Here is a 19,151-nt window from a genome sequence, read left to right on the forward strand (position 1 = left end):
ATTTTGTGGGTTCACACAATACCCTTCACACGAACCAACGGGCTCTGCTTGCGCAACACCCATGCAACCTGAACCAAGGTGAACCCTAATCAAATACGGGTAGTCCTCAACTTACAACAGTTCATTTAGTGACCGCTCAAAGTCACAACGGTGAATTAGGACCATTTTACACCCTTTCGACCACCGCAGCGTCCCCATGGCCATAGGATCAAAGTTCAGCTGTTTAGCAACTGGTTCATATTTACGACGGTCGCAGCATCCCAGGGTCCCCTGATTTCCCCTTTTGCAACCGTCCGACAAGCAGAGTCCACGGAGAGATTCACTTAAGGACCGTATTGCTGACTCAACCATTGCAACAACTCTCTTAACCACAGCGGCAAGAAAACTGGTGAAATGGGGCAAACCCCACCGCGTTCCACTCAGCAACATAAAGGACGGGCTCAACCGTGGTCGCAAGTGGAGGACTACGTGTGTCACGTGTCTCACATGAATGCAGCCGTTCGCACGCGGTGCCCAAGCTGGGCGAAGGGCAAGGACGGGGTTAGGTGTGGCCCTAGGAGCCTCCTCCTTCCTCTGGGCCACGAAGGGAACCCAGCAGCCCAGAGAGGGACCCCAACTTCAGCAGAACAAAGCAAAGCACCCCTGAAGGAAACCCAGAGGAAGTCCACCGTTGTTGGGTTGCGTAGAGAAAGACAATGCCAGCTTCTTCCAAGCAAATGCCCAGCAGCAGGAGAAATGCCAGCTGTTTTGCTCTGAACGGTTGGTGAGAAAAAGCCCCTGACATATGCTGAGGGATCCCTTCCTATACACACACACACACACACACACACACACACAAAACACACAACCCAGATCAATACAGAGAGGCCAGGTCTCTTGGTCGTTTGCACTGGTGGAGGGATCCCCAATTCAACGGAACTGGATCGAGCTGGAAACACCGCTTGGACTGAGAAGAGACCCATAACGGAATGGCGATCTCCAACAAGAGTCAGGGCTGAGAACCCCTGACAGCGTCAAGAGTAATTTCCAATAGAGGAGAGTAGTTGCAGCTCAGGGCGGAGCAGCCCTGATGATGTTCCCTAGTTTGGGTCATGAGACGTCTGCAAGGAAACCGCCAAGCTCGGAGGGCACCCAGGACCCTCCCAACAGATTCCCATTTTACAGGCAGAGACACCGAGATCCGGTGGGAACCAGGATTACGTCCTTGTGCAAATGACAAGTTAACGGCTATCCTTTGGGTCAGGCGGCCCTTGTTCGGCCGCTGTCCCCAAACCCCCCACAGCCAGCAAACGACCCCACCTCCATTCAAGCGCGCCGCGCACAACCGCAAAAGTCCAAATCAGGTTTAAAACTAGCCGAGGTTATGAGCGCAACCCAGGCCTGGGGACCCTCCATGGGTCAGCGGCTCAGCCGGACCCTCCCCTGGGGCTGCCGTCCCTTTCTCCTTCCACACTTGGGGGGCCAACTGTCCAGTTCAACGGTCACTTGATGCAGCAAACTGCAGTGAGGAAAGCCGGCCAGCTCCGAAGCTGGAAGCAGCAGCCTCCCCCCCCATAGAAGCCCCCAATGAAGCCCAGAGGGCAGGGGTGCCCGCAAAAGGCTTGGAAAACGGGGGGGCGATTACGGCCAATTCCCCCTGGCTAAGAAGGGAGCCACCGTTGGGCAACTTCCGAGTAGGTTACGCTGGAAGCCTGACTCAGCAGCCCAGGGGGAGGGGACACCCAAGGGTCCCAACCTTGTGAAGAGGCTCTCCAGCCCACCCCTCCAATCCTGGAATCCACCAAAGGCTCCAGTGACCCAACCGACCAGGGTGGCGGGACAGGCCGACCTAGAGAACCCAGCCCCCAAAGGGGTTCGTGGGAACGTGGCCCTTCTCCTCCCTTCTTCCTGGGGACTGAGCACCAAGGGGAGATCCAGGGACGGGCTTCTCAAAGCGATGGGGGGAAGGCACCGCGGGGCGAAGGGACGGGGCCCAACCGGACGACCCTCGCCGGGCTCGGCACACGCCGCGCGCTCAGCCTGGCCCCGGATCCCGATTCGCGCAAAGCCCCGCGGCCTCAAACTTCTCCGCCGAAGGGGGGAGGGGGTTCGGGGAGCCGCGCGGGGCCTCCGCGAGGTCCGTTAGCCGGGCGGCGGACCCACCTGGCCTCCTCCGGACGTGCCTCTTGCGGCCGCTGCAGAAGCGCACCTTGCTGAAGACGCCCAGCACGTGCCTCTCGCAGAGGGAGCGCCCGTCCTTGCCGGGGCTGGAGCGGCGCTTGGAGGCGGAGACGCGCTCGCTGTTGGACTCGCGCGCCTGCCGCTTCTGCCGGATCAGCGAGCTGGCGATGGCCGCGGCCATGGCCGACGGGGCGGGCGGGCAGAGGTCTCACAGGCCGGCGCCGGCCAGCTTCACCGCCCGCCGCCGCCTCCGCCGCCGCCGCCGGCCCAGCCCCGCCTGCCCAAGCCGCCGCGGAGCTCCATCGGCGCGGCCGGAGACGGCCCCGGGACGGCCGGAGCGGCGCCTTCGCTCCGCCGCCGCCGCCGGCCCGGCCCCGGGGCCCCGCCGACCGACCGACCGACCTCCGCTCCTCGGCGGCGGCGGCGGCGGCGGCTCCGACGGACGGGGGGAGGCGGCGCCGCAGGGAAGGAGGAGCCGGCGGGGGTCCCGAGCCGCCTGGCCTGCCCGCCGCTGCCCGCAGCCGGCCACGCCTCAGCAGCCCGACGGGGCGGCGGCTCCTCTCCCGCACTGGCCGCCCGGCCTCCCGGGACAGCCGCGGCTGGGGAAGGAGGCGGCGGCGGCGGCGGCAGGAGGCGGAGGAGGAGGAGGAAAGCCCCGCATCGCCAGCCAGTCCCCCCGCCCGGCGGCAGCTCCGGAGGCGAAGCAGCGGCGCCGCCCGTCCTCGCGCTGGTGGCGGCGGCGGCGGGGAAGGCGGGCTTTGCCGCGCGCCCGCCCCCGCCGCCCGGGCCCCGCGCCCCCGCCCCGGCCAGGCTGCGCTGCGGATGGGAGAGCGGCGCCCCCCCCGCCGGCCCCCTCCCGCCCGGGCCCCCTCGACGCAAGGCTACGTGACCGCGGGGGCTTTCCTCCCCGAGGCCACCTTGCCCGCCCCGACCCCCTCCCCGCGACCCCCGAGCAGCCCGCCCGGCCCCAGCGGAGGGAGGGTCCCGCCACCTGTGGCGCTGCAGCGGGGAGGGGGAAGGCTGCCCCCGTCCCCACCCGGGACCCCCGCCCGCTTCCCCGGGACTCCGGCGCCCGCGGGAGCCTGCGCGGTCGCTTTGGATCGCGGCTGGATCAGCGCTTTGGGCCCGATCGCCCAGACAGCCGAGCCCCGGACGGAGCCTCTCTTGGCCCGGGATTGATGCCGTGAATGTCCAACGGGGATCGATTCTTTTCCCTTCCTTCTTATTCCTACATTCTATTCTATTCTATTCTATTCTATTCTATTCTACTCTCTTCCATTCTTATTCCTACATTCTATTCTATTCCTATTCTATTCTATTTTGTATTCTACATTCCAATATCTATTCTATTCTATTCTATTCTATTCCCTTCCCTTCTTATTCCTACATTCTATTCTATTCCTATTCTATTCTATCCTATTTTCTATTCTACATTCCAATATCTATTCTATTCTATCCTATCCTATCCTATTCTATTGTCTATTCTATTCTATTTTCTATTCTTTTCTACATTCCAGTATCTATTCTATTCTATTCCCTTCCCTTCCCTTCTTATTCCTATATTCTAGTCTAGTCTAGTCTAGTCTATTCTATTTTCTATTCTATTGTATTCCATTCCATTCTATTCGTATTCCTACATTCTATTCTATTCCTATTCTATTCTTCATTCCAATATCTATTCTATTCCAATTCCAATTCTATTCTATTCTGTTTCTAGCACAAAAACCCGAAAGGCGGATCTAAATTGGAGGAAAAGTGGATATAAATTCCTCCAGTGCTGGAAAGAAGTGACAGGCGTGAGGATGAGTGGACCTGTCTGTCCCTCAGCACAATAAGGCTGGACAAGGGCCCTTAAATGGCACGAAAATAGTTCCCTTAAGACAGGCAGCCTGGAAATATTATAAATGAATACAGGTCGTCCTTGACATATGACCACAATTGAGCCCCATATTCACGTTGTTAAGTGAGACATTTGTTAAGTGAGTTTTGCTCCATTCTACGACCTTTCTTGCCACAGATATTAAGTGAATTGCTGCAGTTGGTCAGTAACTAACCCGGTCGTTAAGTGAATCGGGCTTCCCCTTTGACTTTGCTTTTCAGAAGGCCGGCAAAGGGGATTGCGTGACCCTGGGAGACTCTGTGACCGTCATAAGTATGAATCAGTTGCCAAGCGGTTGAATTTTGATCACGTGACCATCCTGTGCAATGATCGTAAGTGTGAAAAACGGTCATAAATCCAGATTTTTCAGTGCTTCAAACGGTCACTGAACGAACTGCTGTAAGTCAAGGATCAGCTGTAAATAAGCAAACAGCACAAAACGTAATTCCAAAGTTCTGAAAGTCCTTTTTCTTCCAGCTGTGGAAGAAAGAAAGCACCACCGCAGTCCGCACACTACTGCACTTGCCTATGTATACACACACACACACACGCATGCAAACGCCCCACAAACGGGCTGCCAAGGCCTCTGACCCCTCGCCCCATTCGCGACCCAGAGCAGAACCAAACTGGGCTCCTTAGAATTAATTGGCCTTCACGAATCCCTTTTCATACCCAGCGATGCTGCGTTACAGGAGGCAAGAAAGCCACCTGTGTGTGTGTGTTTTACTCACAAGTGTAAGAATCGGGACACAGCCCGAGCAAAGTGCCACAGTGGGAAGAGAGCAATCCATGTTCCCCCTGCCCCATTTGGTCCTGCTTGTGTCTTTATCAAGGAAACAAACCCCGTACCCCAAACTCCAGACAGCCTTCCAGGGCAGTTCCCCAAAGGCTAATATCCACCAGCTAGAGAGAGAGACTCCCATGAGTAGGAAAATGACCTTCCTAGCTGCCCATTCACAAAGATCAGCCCGCCCCAAACTTGGTGACTTTCAGACTTGTGGACTTTCCACTCCCAGAATTCCAACAACTATTTTCCAGCAGAAACCCAGAGTAGACTACAGGGACCAGAAGAAAGCCAAGTTCTGTCCCTTCACACGTGGGGGGCCTTCGGGTGCATTAGTGCGGGAAGGAAACGTTCTGGGGTGACGCTTGTGGCTGTGCGCGTGGTGTGGCTGTGCCTGCCCCACACTCAGCCTCTTCCAGCCACTGAGCTGCAGCCAAGAGCTTGTCCGAGTTTGCTCATCTAATCAATAAAAGCTGCATTTGCCTTATTAGTAGTTTCTTCCTGGGTTGCGTTGTCCAACACCTAAATGGGGCTTGTGGCACAGGGGGGAGGGGGTGAATTGCCAAGAATTAACTGGATTGGGTGGGGGGGGATTAGATGAACCAGAATGCAGGGGTGGGTGCAAAGGGGGAGTAGATGAAGATCGAGGCCTCTTGTCACCTGTCACCTGTCTTTCGGAATCAACACCAAGCAACTGTTCAGGCGTGCAAAGCTACAGACTGGATGGGGAGCACCCCAAAAACCACGCCTTGCTCACCCCAACATCCGGATATGAAACACTTTCTGGAAATAAGCAGGAGCCTTAAGAACACAGGAAGTGCCAACTGAATTTGACATTTTTTCTTCTTGTTCCTTACATAAGAAAGTTTTTATTAATTATTATTGTTATTATTGTTATTATTAGGCATTAGTTGCAAGTGTTAAGTTTATTCTGAGCCTCAGCTTTCCTGAATTTTCTCCTTGCAGATTCGAGCTATTTGCTGGTATTCTGTTTTAGTTACGTGTTCCCTCTTTCCATTTTTTTTTAATACTTGTCCTTTGTTGTCTTTCAATAAATATAAATAAGTATGTGAAAACAGCATATAATTCTGCAGGCAAGGAACTTCGGATAGAATAAAGTGCCTGAGCAATGCGAATAAATGCGGGTGAACTGTTGAAAATTTACATTGAATTATTAAGTGAAAGAATGTTGTTTATGAAATGATGTATGATTGATACTTAACTCCTAATAAATTGCCAGAGATGTATAAAGGTGTTTCAAAATTCTGTTGGAAATGTAAAGAAGGTACTTTTTATTGAATTTGGGGGATTTGTGACAAAGCAGAGAAATGCTGGACCCAGATCCATGTTATATAATGCAGAAGATTCTTAAAATTAAAGTAAAATTCTTTTAGGATTATTGGGGTTGGAAAAAAAGATTTGGAATTTTGTGTTCAAGACAGAAAATCAGTGAACTTTTGTTTTAGGGTTTAAGTTTGGGTTATGGCTAGTGTTGGTAAAGGAATATTTGATAAAAAGGTTTATGGTACAATTGTATACTAATGATGAGCGTATAATTACTAAAATGTATACATTTTGTTGAATTTTAAGGCAAAAGAAGAACAGCTTAATGCTGATAATGTGGAACTATGTTTTAAAAAATAATGCTTTATTTGCCTTGTTAAAACGTATAAGTAATTCTTAGAAAGGAGGTTTTATACTTTTATGTTTTATGTTTTGTTTGTCTTTAAAAATCAATAAAACTTGTTCTTTAAAAAAAAAAGAACAGCTTAAAGAATGTGTGATAAATTGGGCTAGGAATTTTGAATTATAATATGCCGACGGATCAATACAGATGGATATGTAGTTAATTTAATTGTGCTTGGTGATCAGGTAATTTTATTTTTAATTGGATTCATATACACATCATTGGATGCAAAGGATTTTAAAAGTTAATATTCAGTTGAAGCCAGAACTTGTCCTTGTCCTTTTAGGACTGATGAAATAAAAAGGGGAAAAAGCCACGGAAAATTATTTCAATAGATGATTATTGCTGCCAGATTATTTTAAGGATAGAGCTGCGGAGGAATATTTCGTGAAAATGACAGGTCTTTCTGAGATGGATGCATTAATTTCTTCGATCAAAGAAAAGACGCTATTTGCATTTATTGCTGACTAAAAACTTCTTGTGAACTTTTTGCATAAAAATGAACTTCTGATTTATGGCTTTGATGATTAGAATTAGAATAGATTATAGAAAGTTTTATGATGCAACTTCAGAGAAAGGTTAAAATTTAATACACTTTTAATTGCTGGGAAGAACATCAGAAGCTATTTCTTTATGTATATTTTCTTTTCTATGAATCTCCAGCTTTTTTTCTTTTCTTGCACGTTTCGCTTTATTTTTGATTTCTTTCTCTTTTTTTCTTCCCTACTTTATATTAATGTGTGCTAGATTTTATCTTCTTTTCTAAAGTTTAAATCAAAATCATATTTAAAAACTAAAGGATGCGGGTGGATGTGTGTGTGTCTCCTGGTAAAATGTTTACAGGCGGTCCTCGCTGTACGACACAATTGAGCCCCAAATTTCTGTTGCTAAGCGGGACAGTTGTTAAGGGAGTTTTGTCTCATTTTACAACTTCTCTCACCGCAGTTGTTAAGTGAACCGCTCTCGTAAAGTTAGTAACACAGTCGTTAAGTGGAGTATGGCCTGCCTATTGACTTGGCTTGTCAGAAGGTTGCAAAAGACGATCATGTGACTCCGGGACCGTCGTAAGTGCGAGTCAGTTTCCAAACGTCTGAATTTTGATCACGTGACCCTGCAATGGTCGTAAGTGTGAAAAATGGTCAGAAGTCATTTTTTCAGTGATGTTATACCTTTGAATGGTCACTGCATGAACAGTCATAGGTCGAGGCCTAGCTGTAATTATATTGACATGGAGTCCTCAGACTTACGACCATTTTTAGCAACCTCCACAGCTATAATAGACCCCCTGAAAAAGGGGGATTTACGACCCAGAGTTTTGGCATCCGTCCTCCCTGACCCCCACCGCACCTGACCCCACGACCCCCTTGGGGGCGCTGGACAGCTGCCCCTCCCTGATGTCCGTCTCCAACATCCTGTGACTTAACCACTTAACCAAAATGTTGCCAAGTTGATGACTCACTCAATGACCAGTGCAAGTTACGGTTGTAATTCCCAGCTCAATTACGGTCGTAAGCCGAGGATTTACCTCTATTAGTGACCAAAAACTCTTTCTGGACCCTTTGTTGGGGGAAAAAAACCCAGAACGAAATGAACTTGCGATCTGGGGCTTTTGAGGGGTTGTAAAAGAGGGACGAGGGAAGGAATTATGGGATTCTCTTCTGTGGGTAGTACTCGGCTTACAACCGTTTCTTTAGTGGCCACCCAAAGTTACGACAGCACTGGAAAAAGTGACTTACAAACATTTTTTCGCCCTTACGACTGTGGCGGCATCTCCAATGGTCACGTGATCAAAATTCAGGCAGTTGGCCATTGACTCACACTTACGACGGTTGCAGTGACCTCTTTTACGACCTCCAGACAAGCAAAGTCAATGGGGAAGCCGGATTCATTTAACAATCATGTTACTAACAAATGCAAAGATTCACTGGAACCCACATTATGTTTCTGACATTAACACAGTTGAGAAAATCCAGAAAAATTTCACAAGAAGAGTTCTCCACTCCTCTACGCGTTGCAGAAGACCTTATGCCACCAGACTCGAAATTCTAAGCCTAGAAAACCTTGAATTACGCCGCCTTCGGTCTGATCTAAGTATAGTATATACAATCATACATTGCAATGTCCTACCTGTCAATGAATACTTCAGCTTCAACCACAACAACACGAGAGCACACAATAGATACAAACTCAAGATTAACCGCACCAAACTTGATTGCAGGAAATACGACTTCAGCCACACATTGGTCAATGTCCGGAATCCTCTACCTGACTCTGTGGTTTCTTCCCCAAACCCCCAAAACTTTAACCTGAGACTGTCTACTATGGACCTCACCCCTTTCCTAAGAGGTCTCTAGGGGACGTGCATAAGCGCACCAACATGCCCACCGTCCCTGTCCTATTGATTCTTTTATTTTTATTTTTTATTTTTCTTATGTGTATCCATGTATTCATAACTATGGTTTTACTTATACCTATTATCTTGTAAGTGATTGACAAACCAAGTAAAATAAAAAATAAAATAAAAAACTGAACAACCACAGGAAGAAAGTCCATAAAGTGGGACAAGATTCGGTTAAGCACCGTCTTGCTTAGCAACGGAGATCCTGGGCTCAGTTGTGGTCATAAGACACCATCAAATACAAACGTGTTTTTTGTAACTGCTGTTTCTTCGTGAGTCCCTTTCCCCTCCTTGTACTGACTTCCGCTCCCCATTTTACTGACTTTCCTCTCTCAAGGTTTGCCCTGGTTTTATTCCTCCCAGGATGACTTCAATAAAAATCACACCCGCCCACAAATATGTAGAAGGGATATTAGTGTCTCTGCCTCTGAGTTTTTCCTCCAGTCGCTGTGGAAGGAAGGAAGGTTGGTTGCTATTTATTTTCTCAGACGATTCCGGCCAGTCTGCACTCTGCAGCGAACACAACTGTTGTGTCTCTGACACCTGCTGTTCAGGCATGAAAATTGCACTGTCTTTCAAATTGTGTCCAATGTCAATATTTTTCCCCCATATTTTTTTGAATTTCAGAAGGGTCCTTTAAAGGAAGGGACTCCAGCTGTGGCCCCTTTAAGACTTGTGGACTTCCACTCCCAGAATTCCTCAGCCAGCTTTGCTGGCTGAGGAATTCTGGGAGTGGAAGTCCACAAGTCTTAAAGGGGCCACAGCTGGAGTCCCCTTCTCCAAAGCATTCGTAGGACCCCAGGTCTCCCTCTGGCCTGGCCTCCTCCTCCTCCTCCACAACTTCCACCCCATTCATTCCCACCCCAGATCAGCAGGGGGATATCTTTGCCAGTGAGGATTCTACCTTAGAGGGTTGTTGGGAAGACTCTCAACGGGCTAGAAGACGCTGTTCAGAAACCAACAGCCTTGCAAGATCCATTGATAAGATTCACAGGCAGACAGTTCCCCTTTCGGGTTAAAAAAACAAAACAAGAGAATGCAACAGTCGTTGCTCCGTGGTTTTCTTCCAGACGTTTCGTGTCCCAGCTAGGTACCCTCATCAGTGCTAGAAGGGGTTAGCTTGGGTTATATATAAACAGTCCTTCTAGTACTAGTTGGGTAACAAACAATGTATTTGCAAGGAACACAAGTTCAGAGAGCACCAGAGCGCCCACAATCCTCCTCCTCCTCTCCACAAACCCCATCAGGCACTGATGATGTAACCTAGTTGGGTCCTGAAACACCTGCAGGAAAACCACCAAGCTCAGAGAGCACCCAGGGCCTCACAGCCCTCCTCCTCCTCCTCTTCTGTCTCCACCTCCTCTTCCTCCCCCTCCTTTCCACAAACCCTCTCCCTTCCAGCACTGATGATGTAACCTAGTTGGGTCCTGAAACACCTGCAGGAAAACCAGCCAGCGCTAAAGATTCCCCCCAGTTCAACCATGAGCTACAAAGATACTGAGGGCATCAACTTGAAAGACTCCAGCAGGGGTTGGCACTGCGCTGTGCCAAGCAGAGTTTCCTTTCGGACTCCTGCATTTCAGCCCTAAAACAGCACCATCTGGATATAAACTGCCTGACCCTGGGGAGGCTGCCACGGTCATAGGAGTGAAAGCTGGTCATCAGGCACCTCTTTCAGTGCCGTTGTAACTTGGAATGGTCACTAAATGAACCGTTGTAAGTGAAGGGCCGCCTGGATGGCCTCCACCAGGGCAGAAGGAAGCCATGTGAGCACTTCCTGTGACCTGGAAAGTGCCCCTCGGGTGATGCTGCCTGGGAGCCCTGGTCCTCCCCGGGAGCTCTGCTTCACAGAATATCAGAGTTGGGAGGGGCCTTGGAGGTCATCTAGTCCAACCCCCCTGCCCGAGGCAGGAGGCCCTAGGCCATTCCAGGCAAGGGCCTGTCCAGTTTCTTCTCAATAGCCACCAGGGACAGAGGAGACACAACTTCTGGAAGTAAATCGCTGCGCTGGTTAATTGTTTTCACTGTCAGGAATAACAGGATAACAGAGCTGAAAGGGATCTTGGAGGTCATCTAGTCCAACCCCCTGCCCGAGGCAGGAGGCCCTAGGCCATTCCAGGCAAGGGGCTGTCCAGTCTCTTCTCAATAGCCACCAGGGACGGAGCAGACACAACTTCTGGAGGCAAATCGCTGCGCTGGTTAATTGTTCTCACTGTCAGGAATAACAGGGTAACAGAGCTGGAAGTGCTCTTGGAGGTCATCTAGTCCAACCCCCTGCCCAAGGCAGGAGGCCCTAGGCCATTCCAGGCAAGGGGCTGTCCAGTCTCTTCTCAATAGCCACCAGGGACGGAGCAGACACAACTTCTGGAGGCAAATCGCTGCGCTGGTTAATTGTTGTCAGGAATAACAGGATAACAGAGCTGGAAGGGCTCTTGGAGGTCACCTAGTCCAACCCCCTGCTCTCTAGGCAGGAGATCTGATACCGTTACGAACAAATGGCTGTCCAAACTTTTCTTGAGAGCCTCCAGCGATGGCGCAGCCCCAACTTTAACTGAAGGAGGTCTTTTCTTGAACCCCCAAAGAAAGAGCCCCTTCCCCCCCCCCAGGCATGACCCCTGCATGGCCGCTCCTCCCGCCCCCCACCCTTCCTGTTGGGCCTCCTGTCCAGGGCATCCCCTGGGCAGCTGCCCGTCTGATCTTTGGCACACGCACAGCGGGGTGAGTGGGGGGATGACACTGCTTTGGCCAGCCGCGATAAGACAGGGGGTCACTCTGGGTGTTAAATGGCCCTGCTACCCCCCCCCACACCGCCCCCCCACCCCCGGAGCCAGTTCAAAGCTGCCCTGGGGAATTCTGGGAGTTGAAGTCCACAAGTCTTCAAGGTGCCCAGGTTGGACACCTCCGTCCTAGACCCTTTCGCTGCCGGGAGGGAGGCCAACATGGGGCACCCCGATCTTCCAGAAGCCCCCCCAAAGCCCCCCCCCTCAGGACCCCGGGAGGCCTAAAAGGCTCCGTCCAAGAAAGCAGCTCAAGGCCACCTGTGTTTGCCAGCTCTCCTCTTTGGCTCTAGAAGGGCAGGAACCTCCCGTGATAAACGGAGAAGGAGCAGGAAACCTCCCCTCTGGGAACAGCCGCCCCCCCCCCCAAATAAGTCTGGGGCTGCAACTGGGGCTTTGCCAGAGAGACGGGTGGGGAGGGAGGAGGGGAAGAGGAGAAAGAGAGAGATGAGAAGAGAGAGAGGGGAGAGGACGGAGGGAGGGAGGAGAGAAGAGAGAGAGATGAGAAGAAAGAGAGAGAGAGAGGAGGGGACAGAGGGAGGGAGGGAGAGAAAGAGAGATGAGAAGAGAGAGGGAGGGAGGGAGGGAGGGAGGGAGGGAAGGAGAGAAAGAAAGATGAGAAGAAAGAGAGAGGGAGGGGGGACGGAGGGAGGGAGGGAGAGAAAGAGAGATGAGAGAGAGAGAGAGAGAGAGATGGAGGGAGAGAAAGAGAGAGGAGGGAGCTCCAAGCGCCTGTGGTAGGATCCCACCCTCCTCCCTGCTTTGGGGACACCCCCAAGGTCTGCCCCACACACCCCCGGGCAGTGCCAGCTTCTCCCGGCTCCCAGCAGAGCAGAAACGGGCATTTCCCCCCTCTGGATCCAGCTCTGCCATCTGAGGTGCAAGGCTGCCCCCTGTGGCCACCTGGAGCACCTGCCGCTCAAGGTCCAGGATGCTGCCGGGCTTCCTCTCTGCCCCCCCTCCACCTGGGGACAGGTGTGAAGACCCAGACAAGGCCCTTGGGGATGGTCTGAGCCCCCTCCCCCTTTCTTTTCCTTCCTCCTTTTCCCCGTCTTCCTAAAATGACCGGGAAGATTTGTGGGGCAGGTGAAGAAGTGAAGGAACGACCACCTGGGATAAAAACGAGACGCATTTCCGACGGGACATCCTTCTTTTGCACATAGCCGGTTTCCTCATTCATTATTCTACTTGCAGTAGTAAGTCTCCTTCTGTCGCACAGGTAGTCCTTGACTTATGACTACTGATTTAGTGACGGTTCAAAATGAAAACGTCACCGAAGAAAGGGACTCATGGCCGTTTTTCCACATTTACCATCGTTGTAGCCTCCCCCACGATCAAAATTTAGACTATGGCAACCGACTCGAATTTATGACGGTTACAGTTTCCCGGGATCCCCTTTTACGACCTTCTGACAAATAATGGCCATGGGGAAGGCGGATTCACTTAGCAACCGTGTTCCTAAGTTAATGACTGCAGCGATTCACTTCACAGCTGTGGCCACAAAGGTCGTAAAAGGGAATAACATCTCGTGGTCCAGCCGGCGCTAAGAAAGGAAACGAAAGCATGACGCTGGAAGGCAGCCACCTGTGTTGACCCAACGGGGCGTGGCACAAAAGCAACCAAGTCCGCAAAGCAGGTAAAGTCCCTTTAAGGCCTCCAACTTGGCCTCCAGTGTCCAGTTATCACCGGCTGGAGAGAAAACTCTCCAAAGAACAGGTTTTAAACGGAAGAAATTCCATCCAAACCCAAAGTACATATAAATATAAATAAAAACCAACACAACAATTAACGAGACTGGGCAGGATAAGGGATTGAAGACGTCAAAAGATAACAAAACTCACACAGTTGGGAGGACGCTGGAACCCAGATAAGACTTGACAAACAAAGATAATTCATGCTTTGCTTCCAGCAAGGTGCTGTACACAAACACCCTTTTTCAATCCTATTTTCCCAGATGCAACCAATGGAGGGAATCAGGGCCCTTTTCTCACCCGTAACTCACGTTGCTCCCTTATCCGCTCCTCCCTGTGTGCCCTAGGATGAAGACGGGGTGGGCCTGGGATCTTCCTCTGAATGCCCAGGAGGACTTTGCCCTCCCCCAGTTTCCCCCACAGCCACCAGAGCCCCACTCCCACTCCCTGTCAGCTGCTTGACCTCCCGCCCCGCCCCCGGAATCAGATTCCGACAGGGGCCTGACACGACCTATGCTGGCTTGCATGGGATCCAACAGGGATTGTGAGAAATTCAGGGACCAGTAACGACACGTGGAGTTTCTTCTAAGTAGTTCCTCTATTGGCAGCCCTTGACTCACAAACAGTTCACTCAGCGACTGTTCAAAGTTGCAATGGCACTGAAAAAAAAGGGACTTATGGCCATTTTTTCACACCTACAACCGTTGCAGCAGCCCCGGCATCACGTGACCCAAATTCAGACACTTGGCGACTGTTTTGTATTTACGACGGCCGCGGTGTCCCCGGGGGAATCGCATGATCCCCTTTTGTGACCTCCTGACAAGCAAAGCCGATGGGAAGCTGGATTCCCTTCACAACTGGGTTTAACAACCGATCAACTGCAGCGATTCACTTCACAGCAGTGGCCCAAAAAGGTCATAAAGTGGGGCAAAACTCACTTAACAACTGTCAACTCCAGGGCAATTTGGGGCTCAATTGTGGTTGCCGCTTGTATTGTGGTTCGCCTAAGGACAGACTCTTGCCGGACTAAAGCAATTATCTGCATAACTAGACCTCTCCTCTGTCAACTGCATCAGAAGCACAATAGAGCTGGAAGGGACCTTAGAGGTCTTCTAGCCCAACCCCCTGCTCAGGTAGGAAACCCTAGACCATTCCACTCTCTTCTTAAAAACCTCCAGTGATGGAGCATCCACAATTTCTAGTGGCAAACAGTTCCACTGGTTAATTGTTCTCACTGTCAGGAAATTCCTCCTTAGTTCCAGGTGTCCTGGATGAGTTTCCATCCGTTGTTTCTTCTCCTGCCTTCTGGGGTTTTGGAGAATAATCGGAGCCCCTCCTCCTCTTCTTTGGGGCAGCTCCTCAACTATTGAAATATTGCTATCACGTTCCTCCTTTTCTCTAGACCAATGGTCCCCAACCTCTTTTGTACCAGGGACCAGTTTCACGATTATTCATTCTTTGCGGCCTGGTACAAAATGATCCACGGACCGGTACCGGCATTAGCACGCACGACCAAGGCAAGGCGAGCCAAGCGACCGGCCAGCCAGCCGTCCCCCGCTTCTCCCCACCACCTTCAACTCCTCCTTTGTACCTTCTCGCGGTCGACGGGCTTTTCGGGCTCTTTCTTAATTTCCTCCTGAGTAATGCGAGACTCCACCGCCATCGGGACGGCTCTTCGTTCGAAGCCGCCCCCCCCACTTCGACGAAACTAAGGCGCGAGGAGGATTCCTTCAGCACCCAAACGCCGCTTTCCAACAACCGACGACCGACAAGCTCACCCAGAAGCACTTTCTCAAGCGCCGTCGAAACAAGATGGCGGCGCCCACTTCTTTGCGGCCCGGTACAAAATGATCCACGGACTGGTACCGGTCCGGGGCCCGGTGGTTGGGGACCCCTGCTCTAGACTATCCCAATCCAAATCCTGCAGCCGGCCTTCCTATGTTTTAGGCTCCAGGCCGGTGAGGCGGGGCCTGTCCTTGCTCTCTTTGGGCCCACCAGACACTTCCGGCTCTGCTGTCTCTCTTTGTCCTCTTGGAAGGAGACCCCAACCCTCCCGGGACTCTGGATTCCACCACAGGGAAGGAGCCCCAGGCCCACCAAAGAAGAAGGCAAGAGATGCCCCCTCGGCATCTCTTGGGATCCTCGCAAGGGCCGCCTTCCTTCTCTCCCGCAAGTAGGGCTGTTTCTGTTTGCAGGGTCTGTCTCTCCCCATAAAGGGTTTAGAAAACCCCTCTCCCAAAGGTGCTTTGTGTTTTTTTCCCCCCAAAAATCCAACTAACTCCCTACGTTTTTCCTTGAAGACGTTGCGCTCCTCATCCAAGAAGCTTCTTCCGTTCTGACTGAAGGGTGGAGGATGGAAGGATTTATAGTTATATCTTTATATCCCTCTGAGAGTTGTTGAGGCCATGTGGGGACTTCTCCTCTGTGCCCTCAGTTTTCATGAACAACAAAGGGAAAAGGAGCTTTAGGACAAAACGGGTCAGTTTGGCGCCATCGCGTCTCCGTCCCAACCCTGCAGAGAGACCCTTTCTATAACCCCCCCGCCATCCCCAGAGCCCAAATCAACCGCACAGCCAACCAGAGACAGCGCCAACCCTCAACCAACCCACGCAAGACCCTTCCTCAACAGCAGTTCAACCTCCCAAGGACCCGACGCAATCTCCTTCTTTTAGAATAGAATCGAGCTGGAAGGGATCCTGGAGGTCTTCTAGCCTATCCCTCTGCTCAGGCAGGACAACCTATACCATCTCAGACAAAGATCCATCGCGAGACTCGCTGACGACTCACCGCTGACCCACCACAAGATCCTCACTTGACCCACCCACGTCTGCAGCCCTTATAAACAGAAGAACATGGATATCCCCTAAACCAGGGAGGGTCTCCAAGCTTGGGCCCTTTAAGACTTGTGGACTTCAACTCCCAGAATTCCTCGGCCAGCAAAGCTGGAATTCTGGGAGTTGAAGTCCACAAGTCTTTTTTTTTTTTTTTTGTAAATTTTATTTGAGTTTTCACAAAAAGAAAAGAAACACAATTAAAACATCTTTTTTGAAAGCAACATAATCCCGGGTTACATTTCTTCATGCAGACACTATTTCAGGTTCATGCTCATTTTTATATTCTATTCCATATCTTATTACTATTTTACATTTTCTACATAGCTTCTTCTCCCCTCTTTTAATGTCCTCAATTTTATTGTATTTATTTCATCTCAATTCAAATCATTGTACTTATATTTTTTGTCTGTCCTGTTTCAATTGTCTAGTATCTTTTCTCATTAAACAAAATTTCTCCTGTAGTTACTGATTGGAGTATGACGCCTTTATATCTTCCCACTAAAGTTATAACACTCAATATAACACATAGCTTCCATTCGGATTCTGCTTGGTACATTCTTAAACTACACACAGTATTCTTAAAAAGAAAAAAAGAAAAAATTATAAATGTATATAATTAAAACAACATTCCATTCCAATTCAATTCTATCATTAATATTAAAATTCATTAAAGTCTTTAAGATTTTTCACGTTACTTTTCAATTAAATATCATACCTCTATGGGAACAATTATTAGCTTTCCATAATCAATTCCCCCCGTCTTCACTTATATTTTACAAAATATTGACTAATTAAAGTGTTCCCATTCCTTCCTAATTCAATTTTCTCATTTATTTTATTTCATTTACTTTATTCACAAACATTTCACTAAGTTGCACTCCCCGTTCTATCCCTCGTTCTAATCGTATGTCCACAAGTCTTAAAGGGGCCAAGCTTGGAGACCCCTGCCCTAAAAATGTTACCTACCCAGGTAATGAAATATCCGGAAACCAACCACCAGCTCAAAGAAGGAGCCTTCCTCCTCACCCTACACCTGAGTTACAGGTATCTGCACCTATTGCAAAGACCCGCTCTTTTATAAGGCCACCTGCCCGTGAGGGGCGAACCTCGGTCGTGCCCAAACGGCCCCCCTCCTCCTTTGTCCCCGTTCTCAGGACCCGTCCAGCCAGAGGGGGAAGAAAAAACAGAGCGATTCAACCCGTGTGCTGTCATCGTACCTCTAGGGGGCGCCAGAGCCACGTGCTACCGCCGCCGCTGCCGCTCCTTCTTCCTCAGTTGCATTGTGCTGGCCTGGGCTTTTATGCGCATCCTTTTCAGAGCTTCCCGAGATTCTTGGGTTGTTTCCCCCTTTAGGGTTTTCACCCAAGGACTCTTTCTCTGAGTTCATTAAAATCCGCTCTTGCTTCTTGCATCCCGCAGGGACTGGAGCAGAGGCGGAGCCTGGCGGGAAGGCCTTCCCAGCCAGAAAGGGGGTCTTTGGGGGGGGTCTTTAGCTCCTGGGAAACAGCCATGTCCTGATTCAGGACTTAAGAGGGCCGGGAAGCTGCCCTCCTCACCAAGGAGCCAGGCCAGCCTCCTAGGGACCAAGGACACCCCAAGCCTCCAGGGACGGTCAAGGACCATTCGAACTTACGACGGCCCTGAAAGAAAGGGGACAATGACCACCTCGTGGTTTCCTTTGGTGACCTTTGGACAAGCACAGCCCCATGGAGAAGCCTGATTCACTTAACAATCATGATACCGTGTTTCCCCGAAAATAAGACCCTGTCTTATATATTTTTTTCCCCACCAAAAAAGGCACCAGGTCTTATTTTCAGGGGATGTCATCCACTGACTAACCTCACTTGCGTGCGTCGTCCTCCGGCCTCCTTTTCACTGTCAGAGGCCTTCAGAAACTTCTGCAGCTGGTAAGGCTTCCCTGAAGGCCTCTGCATCCCATAATAGAGTTCTGGATCGATCCAGAGCTTTGTTCTCTGCTCCAGAGGCCTTCAGGGAAGCCTGGCCAGCCTTGCCGGCTGCAGAAGAAATGGGCTGGCCCAGGCAGGTGTTGGGGCGTGCGAGGCCTGGCTACACCTGTCCAAAGGTAAGTAGTAGGACAGCTCCACCCCCTCCATCCCCAGCCTGGCTTAATTTTTACCTCTGCACTCTGGAGTGGGTGGGATCTTAAGTAGGGCTTATTTTGGGGTAGGGCTTATATTGGGTGCACGTGTAAAAATCAAGCTAAGGCTTACTTTCAGGGTAGGTTGTATTTTGGGGGAAAACCGAGTATTCACTTAACAACGGTGGCAAGGAAAGTTATAAAATGGGGCATAACCTATTTAACAAATGTCTCACTTAGCAACATACATTTTGAACCCATTCGTGGTTATAAGTTGAGGACGGCCCGTACTCTGGTCTGCTGTCCCATAAACCCTGTTCTGCAACCGGGACGGGTGGGAGGCTGGCCGACATCTTCCCCCAAGAAGGGAATCTCCAGACGAAGCCACCATGGTGTGGAGTGACCCAGAGCCTCCCGACGGCCTGGGGGAGGTTCTGCAAGGGGGCCTGGGGGTCCAACTGCAGAAGGGAGAAGGAAGGGCCCACGCAGGGGCCCCTGGGGTGGGGGCCATTCCCACCTCGGGATGCTATCCCAACTGGGAGTGGGGCTTGGGGAAGCGGGAAGAGACCCTCCAGGGAAGCGGCTCCCCCTTCTAACCCCGCCAGCGGAGGTGAAAGGTAACCCGTGTTGTGCGTCACACATCGTGGCCGAGACCCCTCCCCTCCCTGACCTTGGAAGGGTGCTGGGAAGGGACCCCAAGGGGCAGCCAGAAACCCTGCAAGGCGGCTGTGAGGGGGGGGGGAACGGCAGTGGCTGCTGAGATGGCACAGAGGGAGGGGGGTGCAGGTAGGAGGACAGGCCAGGTTAGGAAGACCGAGTCCCGGAAGTGGCAACTAATCAGGG

The 19,151-nt window shown here is 51.0% G+C and overlaps 1 protein-coding gene across 3 annotated transcripts in view; it reads right to left on the reverse strand.

The window, feature by feature from the left end:
- FGF12 (fibroblast growth factor 12) overlaps positions 1-19,151 on the reverse strand; it is a 176,512-nt gene that overhangs the window by 87,218 nt on the left and 70,143 nt on the right. The window contains exon 1 of one of the 3 annotated variants that reach the window (XM_087933749.1): positions 2,143-2,369. The exons of the other annotated variants lie outside the window; for them this stretch is intronic. Coding sequence (XP_087789875.1) covers positions 2,143-2,341 — 199 coding nt within the window. The 5' untranslated portion in view covers positions 2,342-2,369. Of the gene's footprint in view, positions 1-2,142; positions 2,370-19,151 lie in introns of those variants that run through there. 3 annotated transcript variants of the gene reach the window in all.

Source organism: Pseudonaja textilis, chromosome 4, assembly GCF_049901715.1.
Source record: "Pseudonaja textilis isolate UNSWEBS1 chromosome 4, rPseTex1.2, whole genome shotgun sequence".
In the NCBI taxonomy this organism is placed as follows: domain Eukaryota; kingdom Metazoa; phylum Chordata; class Lepidosauria; order Squamata; family Elapidae; genus Pseudonaja; species Pseudonaja textilis.